Source organism: Girardinichthys multiradiatus, chromosome 3 (genome assembly GCF_021462225.1).
Source record: "Girardinichthys multiradiatus isolate DD_20200921_A chromosome 3, DD_fGirMul_XY1, whole genome shotgun sequence".
Lineage (NCBI taxonomy): Eukaryota > Metazoa > Chordata > Actinopteri > Cyprinodontiformes > Goodeidae > Girardinichthys > Girardinichthys multiradiatus.
In genome coordinates, this window is record NC_061796.1 from 6,583,794 (window position 1) to 6,596,250 (window position 12,457).

General features: G+C 40.8%; 1 protein-coding gene across 1 annotated transcript; it reads left to right on the forward strand.

Annotated features, from left to right (window-relative positions):
• On the forward strand, positions 1-6,370 carry si:dkeyp-84f3.9 (zinc finger protein 208). The gene is made up of 4 exons (XM_047359277.1): positions 1-9; positions 1,415-1,489; positions 1,631-1,754; positions 2,796-6,370. Exons 3-4 carry the CDS (start codon positions 1,641-1,643, stop codon positions 6,198-6,200), a joined length of 3,519 nt encoding a protein of 1,172 aa, XP_047215233.1. The 5' UTR covers positions 1-9; positions 1,415-1,489; positions 1,631-1,640; the 3' UTR covers positions 6,201-6,370.
• Positions 6,371-12,457: the final 6,087 nt, after the last annotated feature.

Consider the following 12,457-nt stretch of genomic DNA (forward strand, 5'->3'; position numbering starts at 1 on the left):
AAGAAACAGGTAGCGAACTGGCCTACCGAACCATAAACGCCTCACATTAATTGTTGGTAATGCTGTTATTAGTTTCTAATGTCAAATACCAGCTAGATGCAGAGGTTAAAACGACTAAGATTGGCTTGGGAAACAAGTTTGAGCCATTGTGTCCGTTCGGTATGAATGGGGTTAAATGTGAGGCACAAACACAAGTCATTGTTGGTCAGAAAATCTCCATAAGATGAACTGTTCAACTGCAGAAGAGCAGGCTGATAACATCAACCTGCTCTTCATCCGGACAAACTGAATGGGTTTTATTGCGGTTGTTTACACAATTGTTGTCTCCAAATGCTTTAGTGTTGTGTTGTTGCAGCGTGTATCTCCAATTTAGCTTTGCTATGAAAAGTAGATTATTATATTTTCCATTTAGAAGTGCACTGATAAGGGATTTTGTTTGATTGGCGACATTGCAAAGCTCTGTCGATACCGATTTTAGTTTATTCCGGATTGTCTAAGAACTATAAATGGGACCAAAATAGGGATTTTTTTTTTTCCAACTTTGAGTAAATGTCTTAACAGTAAATTAGAATTATTTCTAAAATAGCCCACGTTTACAGAGCTGTCTCTTACCGCAACTCTGTTATGCATTCCGCCAAAATATGTGTTGGAGCTCATTGATAAAGAGTCAGAGTGCTTCAGATGTCACTCCTGTAGCTACTGCAAAGGTAAGCAGTTGAGTGATCAAGCCGTGCCTCGCCACAGTGGTTCAGCGAGTTTGCTTCATGCCACCAGAGTTTGTGGAAAATCACTCGTTTTCACTCAGCAACAACTTCTACACCATAGAGTGTTGTTTTTTTTCAAAGAACTGTTAATTCTGATTTATTGTGCATTCACTTATTGAAAAGAAGATGAGATTTTTGGTTTCCAGCCGGCCGATTACTGATCAGCGCCTGTGAAGATCTAAATCCTCTAATTCCGGTCATTTCATGATGCATCTGATGTTCAAATGCATTCAGTGTTTTTGATGTTTTGGTCAGTGGTTATGGGCATACAGCAGACAAATTACCTTGGACTTAAGGATATAGTGCTCATTTTCAAAGTGAAAACTAACTGTGACCTTTGTAGAAGTATAGAATAGTATATTTTGTATATTCCCCCACTGAAATGCAATGTTTCGATTCTATAGTGGAAAAACTGAAATAAACTCCAGGGATTGTTTTCTGAGGTCCTTCCCCAACAGCTGGTTATTGCTGTATTTTACAACAATTTGAAATGGCATCAAACCTTTTTTTTAGGATGTTGAAAGGGTTTTTATTGTAGAAATAAATAGTATGGTTTACCATTTTTGTGTGAATTTTCATAGTGAGTGACTGTGCAGTATGTGAATGGACCTTGATGGAATGTTTCATTACAGCCCATTTGTCTGCTTCAGATTTATACCACCATTAACCGATGATGCCCATGCTTGTTTATCATCCCCGCACAAGCACAATGCAACCAACCACTTGTAAGCTGTTGACACAAACCAGCTTTGCATCCATATTTTACATGCTTTTAGGCTGTAAATGCTAAATATCAATGCCAGGCATTGTGATAAAACATTTTATTCCATTACACATCACTTCGTCTTTGTCAATTTTTCCTGCAGACGTCGTGCCATGGGAACTAAAATGTCATTTGGCAGAGGAAGCGGTGACCAAAACACAGACTCTCATTTAACTTCTGCAAGCCCTCCCTGCAGTTTTGTACATACCCCATCAGACTGCAAGCAGGTAGCCACTGAGAATAAAAAACATGTTAATGTAAAGCCTGGGTTATATAACCGTATTGATGCTGGGAACTTGCTATTTTTAGCAGTACATTCATGCATGTGCAGTCTTAATTTTTCAGTACACTATATTATCTCACGGTCTAAGCTTACAGGGCCTTGCAAACATATTTATACCGTTTGAACATTTTTATGTTTTATCATTTTAAAACCTCAAACGTCAACATATTTTGAAGGTTTTTTATGTGATAGACCAACACAATGCAGTGAAGGCAAAAGGATGCCTGACTTTAATTTTTATTAGAAATAAAAACATAAAAAGTGTAGTGTGCATAATATTCACTCTGAGTAATGGAACCACCAAGTATTTTCTAGTATGTCTCTACCATATTTTCACATTCATAGGCTGAAACTTTTGCCCACATCTTTTTGCCATCTTGTGCTAGCTCAGTCAGATTGAATGATGAGCATCTGCAGTCAGTAGTTTTCAAGATTTCACATAGATTTTTAATTAGATTTAGATCTGAACTTTGAGTGGGCCATTCTAACACACAAAAATGATTTAATGTAAATCATTCAATTATAGTTGTGGCTTGATATTTAGTCAATGTGCTGCTGGAAGGTGAACATCTGCTCCAGTCACAAGTCTTTTGCTGCCTCTAAAAGGTTTTCTTTCTCTATTGCTCCATCCATCTTTCTGTCAGCTTTGACCAGCTTAGCTGACTCTGCTGAAGAAGGGGATCCCCGCAGCATGTTGCTGCCTCCATGTAGTGTTGTTGGTCCATCACATTAAATCCGAATAAAATAAATTGAAGTTTTTGGTTGTAATGTGGCAAAATGTAAAAACGTTAGGCTGGTATAAAGACTTTTGCATGGCACTGTATTATTACCTAACTTGTTAATCAGCATGCACTAGCAATTATTTTTTGCAAAAAGATCTTATGGGGAAAGAAAAAAATGTAGTATGAATTTGTTTTAGTTGTTTAAATAGTTTGGCAACCTAACATTGATTCATTCGAGGCTATATTTCCCTATTTGTCAACAGATACCTGATGATGAGAGAGGCAGTGAGGACATAAATGCAACAGATATGAATCAGACTGCTCTAAGGGCTTCAGAACATGTGGAGTCTGACATCCATCTAAGCTCGAAAACTACTGACAGAAGTTGTCGGCCAAGTGAGGATACGTTGTCACAAGTGAGGATGAATACGAGATCTCTGCTGACTTCTATGAGTTCTCCAACAGATTGTCAAAAGGTCCAAAGAAAGCGCGGTAAGCGTGCTAAAATCAGACCACCTCTGTCTAAAGAGAAAAAGGACTCAGGCATTGCTGGCATTGATGCTGCTCAGCGTAAGGAGTTCAGCGCCACAATATCTTTGCCAGGCTCTTCAGTCAACCCCAACACTGGTGATTCAGACCATCGTATAATCAGCGGATCGTCTCAAAATGAAAAATCAGGTTCTGATGCTGTCTTGAATGATAAAATAGATGGTGAATCTAAATTGGTGGTAAAAAGAAGAAGAGGACGGCCAAAAAAATCTGAAGCTACAACTTCACAAAATACAGTCTCAAAGACATCTGCCACCAGTTCCAGTTTATCTCGTCCTAATAACATTGGATGGACCCTGAGGAGTAGAGGAGAACAACATCCTTTAATGAAGAAAGAAAAATCTGATAGTAATAATGACATAAAGCAAACAGAGAGGACTTCTACAGAGAACAGTAACCCAATTTACAATCATGGAGTTAGGAGAAGAAGGTCTAAACCTCTGATTAATGATCAAGTTCCTGCAAAAGTTGCAACACTGGATGATTCCAAAGAGGCCTCGTCAGTGTTGAGCAATGTGGCAGCCTGTGCAGGGAAAGCAGAGACAGATAAACAGGTGGGATGGATTGCTGATAAACAGGAGACTGAGATGAACAGTAATGTTGCTGAGTTGTCAGTACAACAGCAGCAGATGCAACTAACAGAGGAGTTGCAATCCCCTCCAGAGCCTGAAAAGATTCCTGCAGAGGATCTGAACAGATTAAATTTGGTAAGCCTCACTCAACCTGAATACGCCGATAAAAAGAAGCCTTTGAGGATAAATGGCAGACAGGAGTCTCAGGTAAAAACTTCCAAATCATTTGATCCTCCAGTTAATGCAGATGTGCAGAGGGCAGAATCTCCTAGCACAGATTTAGTATCATTCTCTAAAAAAGCACCACAATCTATAACTGTGAAATCCGAGAATGCCGAGACAGAACTTGATGCTCTAACTCCTGTATCAGATAGTCATACGTCTTCTCAAAACAGTGCTGACACCTCAGTGAAATTACTAAGCAGGGAGCGAACAGTTTTTAGGTGCAAGAAAGGCGGCAAAAGAAAGAGAAGAGTAATCAGAGTTATGGTGATGAGCGAGAACCATGTAGAAAAACAGGAGGCTACGCCTGAAGTTGAACAAAAACCTGACTGTGTTGATGTGAAAACAGAAGCTAGCTCAGATGTCAAAGATAATATCATCCACGTTAAAAAAGGGGGCAAAAACCTGCTGAAATGCAGCTACTGTGGCCGTCTGTTCAAATTTTTGTCCCAGTTAATTGTTCATCAGCGCATTCATACAGGAGAAAGGCCCTTCAAATGCGCAGAATGTGGGAAAGGATTCACCAAAAACTCCAACTTAAATCTTCATCTCAAGATGCACCTAAAGAACAACATGTATCAAAAATGTCAGCTGTGCAAGGTCAGAGTCTCCATTGCGCAGTATGCCGCTCATATGGAGACGCACACACAGGGGGTGGACCAGCAGCCCCAGACTTTTCCAAACAAGAAAATTGAAAAACCAAGCCAAGACGGAAGCAACAAGAGCACCCAAGGAATTCAGAAGGAATCTGCACCTGAAAAGAAAGTCAGCAAAACCTGTCAGTATTGTGGCAAGACGTTCCCATTCCAGTCCGCCCTGAAGAGACACATCCGTATCCACACAGGAGAGAAGCCCTACAAGTGCGACATATGTGGCAGAGCTTTTGGGCAGTCCTATTTCCTCCGCGTGCATGAGCTGACGCACTGGACAGTGAAGCGTTACAACTGCACCCGCTGCGAGAAGTCCTTCTCCCACTACAGCAATGCAAAAAACCACACGTGCAAACCAGTGAGAGGCAGTAACGATTCCCAAACCAACAGACGCATAAAGCCGTTGCTGACATACACGTGCCATATCTGCAAGAACGTTTTCGAACATCTGCAGAACTTCAACAAACACATGAAGGAGCACACAGGCACAAAGCTGTTCCGCTGCTTGTATTGCGACAAGCTGTTCAGTGTGATGTCTGATTTTGAAGCCCATCGGAATAGGTGCCCCGCAGAAAAGAATATGTCCAGCACGATGAAGGAGGAAGAGATGATGTCGATGATTCATTATGGAGTGCCTACACAAAGCTCTTCAAAAGGCACCAATCCACCTCTTGTAGCAGCTTCAGATATTAAACCACAGAAAAAACGACCAAATAACCTTCGCAAAAAACGCCCTGTTAATTTAAACAAGCCCCTTCAGACACCAGTCAGCCCGCCTCTTCCCGTCTCGTATCTCGTTTCAAGGCTAAACCAACTGGATAACAGATCTGACCCCAGGAAATACCTGTGTCCAAGCTGCGGCCGACAGTTCCGACATATGAGCAGGCTCCGAGCCCACATGCTCACACATTCTCACGACCAAATGTATCCCTGTGTCCAGTGCGGAAAGACACTGGGAAGCTGGAAAAAACTGTGGCATCACCAGAGGGTTCATCGGCAGCCGAGCGGCCGCTTCGCATGTCCGCGATGTGGGCGGGGTTTTCGATTTGCGATTTCTTACAGAGAGCACATGAATGAGCACCCCGATTTCCACTGGATCGAAGGGCGGCCAAAGAAAGTTTTCCTGCCTTATCAGTGCGAGCAGTGCAGATGTAGCTTTAGGACGCTTGATCTGCTGTTCACTCATCAGCTCTGCCATTCCTCAGTGCAAGACCTACGCAAGGAGACCGACTTAGTCTTGCTCACAGATGCTCACATTTCTCATTCAAGAGACAAAGTTCCTCACTCTCCCAGCAAAAATAATCCAGCAACATCACATCCATCGACCGACAGAATTAGCTCTATTTTAAGCCCGTCACAAAAATGCCCCGATCTAAATTCTCAAACATCACCTTTGTTCCCAAATTGCGGTCAAGACATAGATCATTCCACTCATTGTTCCAACAAGACACATTTAGTCCAAGAAAAGGATGTCTGCACTGGCAAAATTAAAGAAAATGGGCCCGGAAAACCTTTTACACTCCTTAAACATGTGAAAGCACCCTGGACTAAAAATGCCAGCAAATCAAAGGAAGGCCCCTCAGAAAATTTAGAGTGTGCTGTGTGTGGAGATGCATTTCCTGCAGTTTCAGACCTATTTCACCATTATATGGAGCATGCAAGAGGCCAGGTTTAAAATGCACATTTTAAACATGTGTCGGTGTCCTCAAAATCAATGTAGAGCTACAGGGGTTGGAAAATGAAACTGAAACACCTGTCATTTTAGTGTGGGAGGTTTCATGGCTAAATTGGACCAGCCTGGTAGCCAGTCTTCATTGATTGCACATTGCACCAATAAGAGCAGAGTGTGAAGGTTCAATTAGCAGGGTAAGAGCACAGTTTTGCTCAAAATATTGAAATGCACACAACATTATGGGTGACATACCAGAGTTCAAAAGAGGACAAATTGTTGGTGCACGTCTTGCTGGCGCATCTGTGACCAAGACAGCAAGTCTTTGTGATGTATCAAGAGCCACGGTATCCAGGGTAATGTCAGCATACCACCAAGAAGGACGAACCACATCCAACAGGATTAACTGTGGACGCAAGAGGAAGCTGTCTGAAAGGGATGTTCAGGTGCTAACCCGGATTGTATCCAAAAAACATAAAACCACGGGGGCCCAAATCACGGCAGAATTAAATGTACACCTCAACTCTCCTGTTTCCACCAGAACTGTCCGTCAGGAGCTCCACAGGGTCAATATACACGGCCGGGCTGCTATAGCCAAACCTTTGGTCACTCATGCCAATGCCAAACGTTGGATTCAATCGTGCAAGGAGCGCAAATCTTGGGCTGTGGACAACGTGAAACATGTATTGTTCTCTGATGAGTCCACCTTTACTGTTTTCCCCACCTCCGGGAGAGTTACGGTGTGGAGAAGCCCCAAAGAAGCGTACCACCCAGACTGTTGCATGCCCAGAGTGAAGCATGGGGGTGGATCAGTGATGGTTTGGGCTGCCATATCATGGTATTCCCTTGACCCAATACTTGTGCTAGATGGGCGCGTCACTGCCAAGGACTACTGAACCATTCTTAAGGACCATGTGCATTCAATGGTTCAAACATTGTATCCTGAAGGCGGTGCCGTGTATCAGGATGACAATGCACCAATACACACAGCAAGACTGGTGAAAGATTGGTTTGATGAAGATGAAAGTGAAGTTGAACATCTCCCATGGCCTGCACAGTCACCAGATCTAAATATTATTGAGCCACCTTGGGGTGTTTTGGAGGAGCGAGTCAGGAAACGTTTTCCTCCACCAGTATCACGTAGTGACCTGGCCACTATCCTGCCAGAAGAATGGCTTAAAATCCCTCTGACCACTGTACAGGACTTGTATATGTCATTCCCAAGACAAATTGACGCTGTATTGGCCGCAAAAGGAGGCCCTACACCATACTAATAAATTATTGTGGTCTAAAACCAGGTGTTTCAGTTTCATTGTCCAAACCCTGTAGATTATACCAGTGCTTCCAAAAAGGTTGGGGTAAGAGTTTACATTTAGATCGAATCTTAGGATAATCAAATTAAATTGAGAAAGGTGACTAGGATTTTTGCCCTTTAACATGCGATTTGGAAAATAAGTAGTTCTAGGAAAATTAAAATAGTAAAATGCTTTAAAGATGCTTGTGTTGTCATTAGGCATGGGCTGGTTACCACTATCAAGGTATGCTAAGGTTTTAAACGGTGCTGGGCACGGTTCTGTTAACGGCTAATCGCAGAGTACATTTTTCGTTTAATGGATTAGCAGGGTTGTTCCTTTTTGTTGTGGACATGTCTCGAAGAGTGTTAGTCATGCTTACTACATCTACTTGTGTCAGGACGTCACTGTGCTAAACAGCAGCAGCAAACTGAAGGCAGCTTTCAATTGGGGTTACAAACTGTTTAGCTATTCTTCAAGTTATGGAAGGTGACTGCGTTGCAGTCATCTTAGCGGTTAGCGTTAGCTTTCATAAGATTTTTTATCTGTTTAGTGTTAGCGAAGCTAATATTTTAGTTAGCGGAATATGGGTTTGCAAAGCTAACTGTTTGGTTAGCTTTGCCCACCACTAGTTTTAAAGCTGCAGTTTCATAACCTCAACCATTTTACATCACACAGTCTGGTAAAACTACTACTTTTTCTCATACTGTTAGAAAAGACCAATTTGGCTGTTTGGAAGTATTCTGTGTTATGCATCTTTTTCTTAATACATTGATCATTTTACTCAAGATTATCATACTGTGAGAATCTAATACCAGACTATGCCTATTGTTATAATATTTTCAAGCTCAATGTTTGCATACTTTAACCACTTATAGTCAATCGTTTGTTGGTTTACTAAAAATTTTAAAATTAATCTTAATTTAGTTTAGTAAAGCTGCATAAGCAGGAGCTCCTTACCTTCGTTAATTTATTAAAATAGTTTCTGACAGAACAAACTAACAAAACACAACAGATATGGAGATAGACTTTAAGATTGCTCAAGTATGCCTAAAAAGGAAGCAGCCGTTGGTCCAAAAAACATGTTGGATATTTAGTGGTCTGGCTAGTCACCAGACAGTTATTTTCATACAATGCAAAAATAGAAAAAAAACAATAACCATCAATAATCCTCCACCTTATCCTGTGTCATCATGAATTTGAATTTTAATAGCCTGAGAAAGTTTGGTTTTTGTGCCTGGTATGAAATGCTAATTTAAACTGGTAGTTGATGACTGAATATTTTTCCTGACAGGTAAAGTCATAGTAGAGGGTGTACTTGATCATGAACTGAACATCAACCTACTAGAGGTCAGTTTTGTTTCAATGTGAGCAGATATGACACTTATCAGTATTTTCTACTAAGACTTTAAGACTGATTACCAGCTTTGTACATGTTCATTATAATGAACATAAATTATGGTGAACTTTTATTTACCAATATGCGGATATGTACATTGGCCGTCAAACTTGCCCCCCCTGTTGTATCTGTGAACCTTTGCAAAACATTAGAGTGTGTTTTGCTCCTTGTTCTGTTGCCTTGAGTATTTTGGAATCATGCAAAATAGTTTTTTTTTTATGGATACTTCTTTGTTGTATATACATTTATGACATAGTTTGTCTTATAAATAAAGTTTCTTTTTCCACATAAAACTGTCTTTGGTATGCTTATAAAAATTACATTGTGGAATTTTTTCTTTCTTTTATTTTCCTGAAATTGAGAAACGTCGGCTCCAACAGTGACCTCCATAGTTATTGATACCTCTGGTGTCAAAATGTCTAGAATGAACAGAGGGTCTCGCACTACACAACTTGATCGTTCACTCTTCATCCGACAAGTATGCTATTTACAGTACCATTTTAAACCATGCAGTAAACAAACCTCTGTTCATTCAAGATATTGCTGATTGAGTTTGACTACAGGTCCTTCTCAAAATATTAGCATATTGTGATAAAGTTCATTATTTTCCATAATGTCATGATGAAAATTTAACATTCATATATTTTAGATTCATTGCACACTAACTGAAATATTTCAGGTCTTTTATTGTCTTAATACGAATGATTTTGGCATACAGCTCATGAAAACCCAAAATTCCTATCTCACAAAATTAGCATATTTCATCTGACCAATAAAAGAAAAGTGTTTTTAATACAAAAAACGTCAACCTTCAAATAATCATGTACAGTTATGCACTCAATACCTGGTCGGGAATCCTTTTGCAGAAATGACTGCTTCAATGCGGCGTGGCATGGAGGCAATCATCCTGTGGCACTGCTGAGGTCTTATGGAGGCCCAGGATGCTTCGATAGCGGCCTTTAGCTCATCCAGAGTGTTGGGTCTTGAGTCTCTCAACGTTCTCTTCACAATATCCCACAGATTCTCTATGGGGTTCAGGTCAGGAGAGTTGGCAGGCCAATTGAGCACAGTGATACCATGGTCAGTAAACCATTTACCAGTGGTTTTGGCACTGTGAGCAGGTGCCAGGTCGTGCTAAAAAATGAAATCTTCATCTCCATAAAGCTTTTCAGCAGATGGAAGCATGAAGTGCTCCAAAATCTCCTGATAGCTAGCTGCATTGACCCTGCCCTTGATAAAACACAGTGGACCAACACCAGCAGCAGACCATCACTGACTATGGGTACTTGACACTGGACTTCTGGCATTTTGGCATTTCCTTCTCCCCAGTCTTCCTCCAGACTCTGGCACCTTGATTTCCGAATGACATGCAGAATTTGCTTTCATCCGAAAAAAGTACTTTGGACCACTGAGCAACAGTCCAGTGCTGCTTCTCTGTAGCCCAGGCCAGGCGCTTCTGCCGCTGTTTCTGGTTCAAAAGTGACTTGACCTGGGGAATGCGGCACCTGTAGCCCATTTCCTGCACACGCCTGTGCACGGTGGCTCTGGATGTTTCTACTCCAGACTCAGTCCACTGCTTCCGCAGGTCCCCCAAGGTCTGGAATTGACCCTTCTCCACAATCTTCCTCAGGGTCCGGTCACCTCTTCTCGTTGTGCAGCGTTTTCTGCCACACTTTTTCCTTCCCACAGACTTCCCACTGAGGTGCCTTGATACAGCACTCTGGGAACAGCCTATTCGTTCAGAAATGTCTTTCTGTGTCTTACCCTCTTGCTTGAGGGTGTCAATAGTGGCCTTCTGGACAGCAGTCAGGTCGGCAGTCTTACCCATGATTGGGGTTTTGAGTGATGAACCAGGCTGGGAGTTTTAAAGGCCTCAGGAATCTTTTGCAGGTGTTTAGAGTTAACTCGTTGATTCAGATGATTAGGTTCATAGCTCGTTTAGAGACCCTTTTAATGATATGCTAATTTTGTGAGATAGGAATTTTGGGTTTTCATGAGCTGTATGCCAAAATCATCCGTATTAAGACTAACCCTTTATCACAATATGCTAATATTTTGAGAAGGACCTGTATTATCACTGTTACATGCAACTGTATTGAATGCATCAAGGCATTTCTCAGTAACTATTATATGTCTATTGTCTATATATGTCTATTGACATAAAATTCACATGAGATGTAAATAACCTAAGTAGTCCTAAGTACAAAGAAGAAATATTTTGAGGAAAAGCCTTTTTTGATTATGACACCTTTAAGACATCCTCTGTAGGCTGATGGGGAAATTTGTCACATGCTTTGCTCAGGCATGAATTTGACACATTCTTCCACGCAAACTGCCTTCAAATATTGGTTCACAGTGTCCTTTTAATGCTCTTTGACGTTCAGTTATTTCCATAGATTTTCAGTTGGACACAAGACTGATCGGGCCATTCTAGCTAGTTTCCTTTCTTTCTCTAAAACCAGTGAGGAGATTCCTTGTCTGTGATTGGAACTATTGTCTTGCTTGGAAATCCACACGTTTCTTCGGATTCTTATCAGGAATATCCAGGTACATTTCTCTTTTTATCCTTCCCTTAATTAAATGAAGCTGCTCAAGTATTATATTTGTGCCTGAAGCTGACTAAATTGCATCAATTTGATGCAATGTGTTGCATATGGTCTGAACATTTGTCATTAAACTGCTGTATGGTTTTGCTGCAACTCAGTTTCAGGGTATTGGCAGTCTTCTTATAGCCTAGGTCATCTTGTAGAGCAACAATCCTGAGAGAGTTCTTTGCCATAATTCCAGTGACCAGTATGAGATTGAAAACACCAAATTTCACACAACTTCTCCCCATTCACACCTGAGATATTGTAATACTAATGAGTCACATGACCTGGGGATAGGGGAAATGGCTAATTAGGCACAATATGCACAATTTCACTTAGAAGAATGTTAAAAAAGAACAAAAAAATAACTGGGAAATATTTTTATTATGAACTGCTCACATTGTCAAAGCGTACACTTTGGCATCTGTGTTTGCTGACGTTTGCTCAGCTTGTATTTGTTTAACAAATGGTTCCATGCTGCATGTTTCCAAATTAGCATCCACTTAGTTGAAGGACATGGTGTTGTGTTTGCAGACCTTATTGTAAATTCCAGGCCTTTTTGCAAGGGTGCAGCCATAATCCCAGGACACCACAAGTGTTCTGGGTGCTTCATAGTTGCACCTGGGTGTGTTAGTCTGCTCCACTGCTGCTCTTTGAATACCCAACCCTCTGCTATCTGACTGACCAGGAAAACATTTCTTATATTTAACTTTTTTATGAAAAGCGATGTGTGCAGATGTGTTGCTAATTTTAACCACAAACCGTTAGTTCACATACAAAAAAATTAAACCCTTTATTTAAAAAAGGATTGTCAGATTAAATGATGACTCTTCTGATATTTGGTGTCTGTATGTAAATTAGATGATTAATAAAAATCTTTACAAATAATCATTCTCATGACAAAGTATAGGTAGAAAAATAACTTATTGGATATGTGTTATATGTGTTTCTTTGTAGTATTAGAAATTTGACCCAGTCCTCAAT

Coding starts and splice junctions, on each gene's coding strand:
- si:dkeyp-84f3.9 (XM_047359277.1), top strand. CDS start 1,641: ATGGGAACTAAAATGTCATTTGGCAGAGGAAGCGGTGACCAAAACACA. Junction 1,755..2,795: donor CCCCATCAGACTGCAAGCAG/GTAGCCACTGAG, acceptor ATTTGTCAACAG/ATACCTGATGATGAGAGAGG.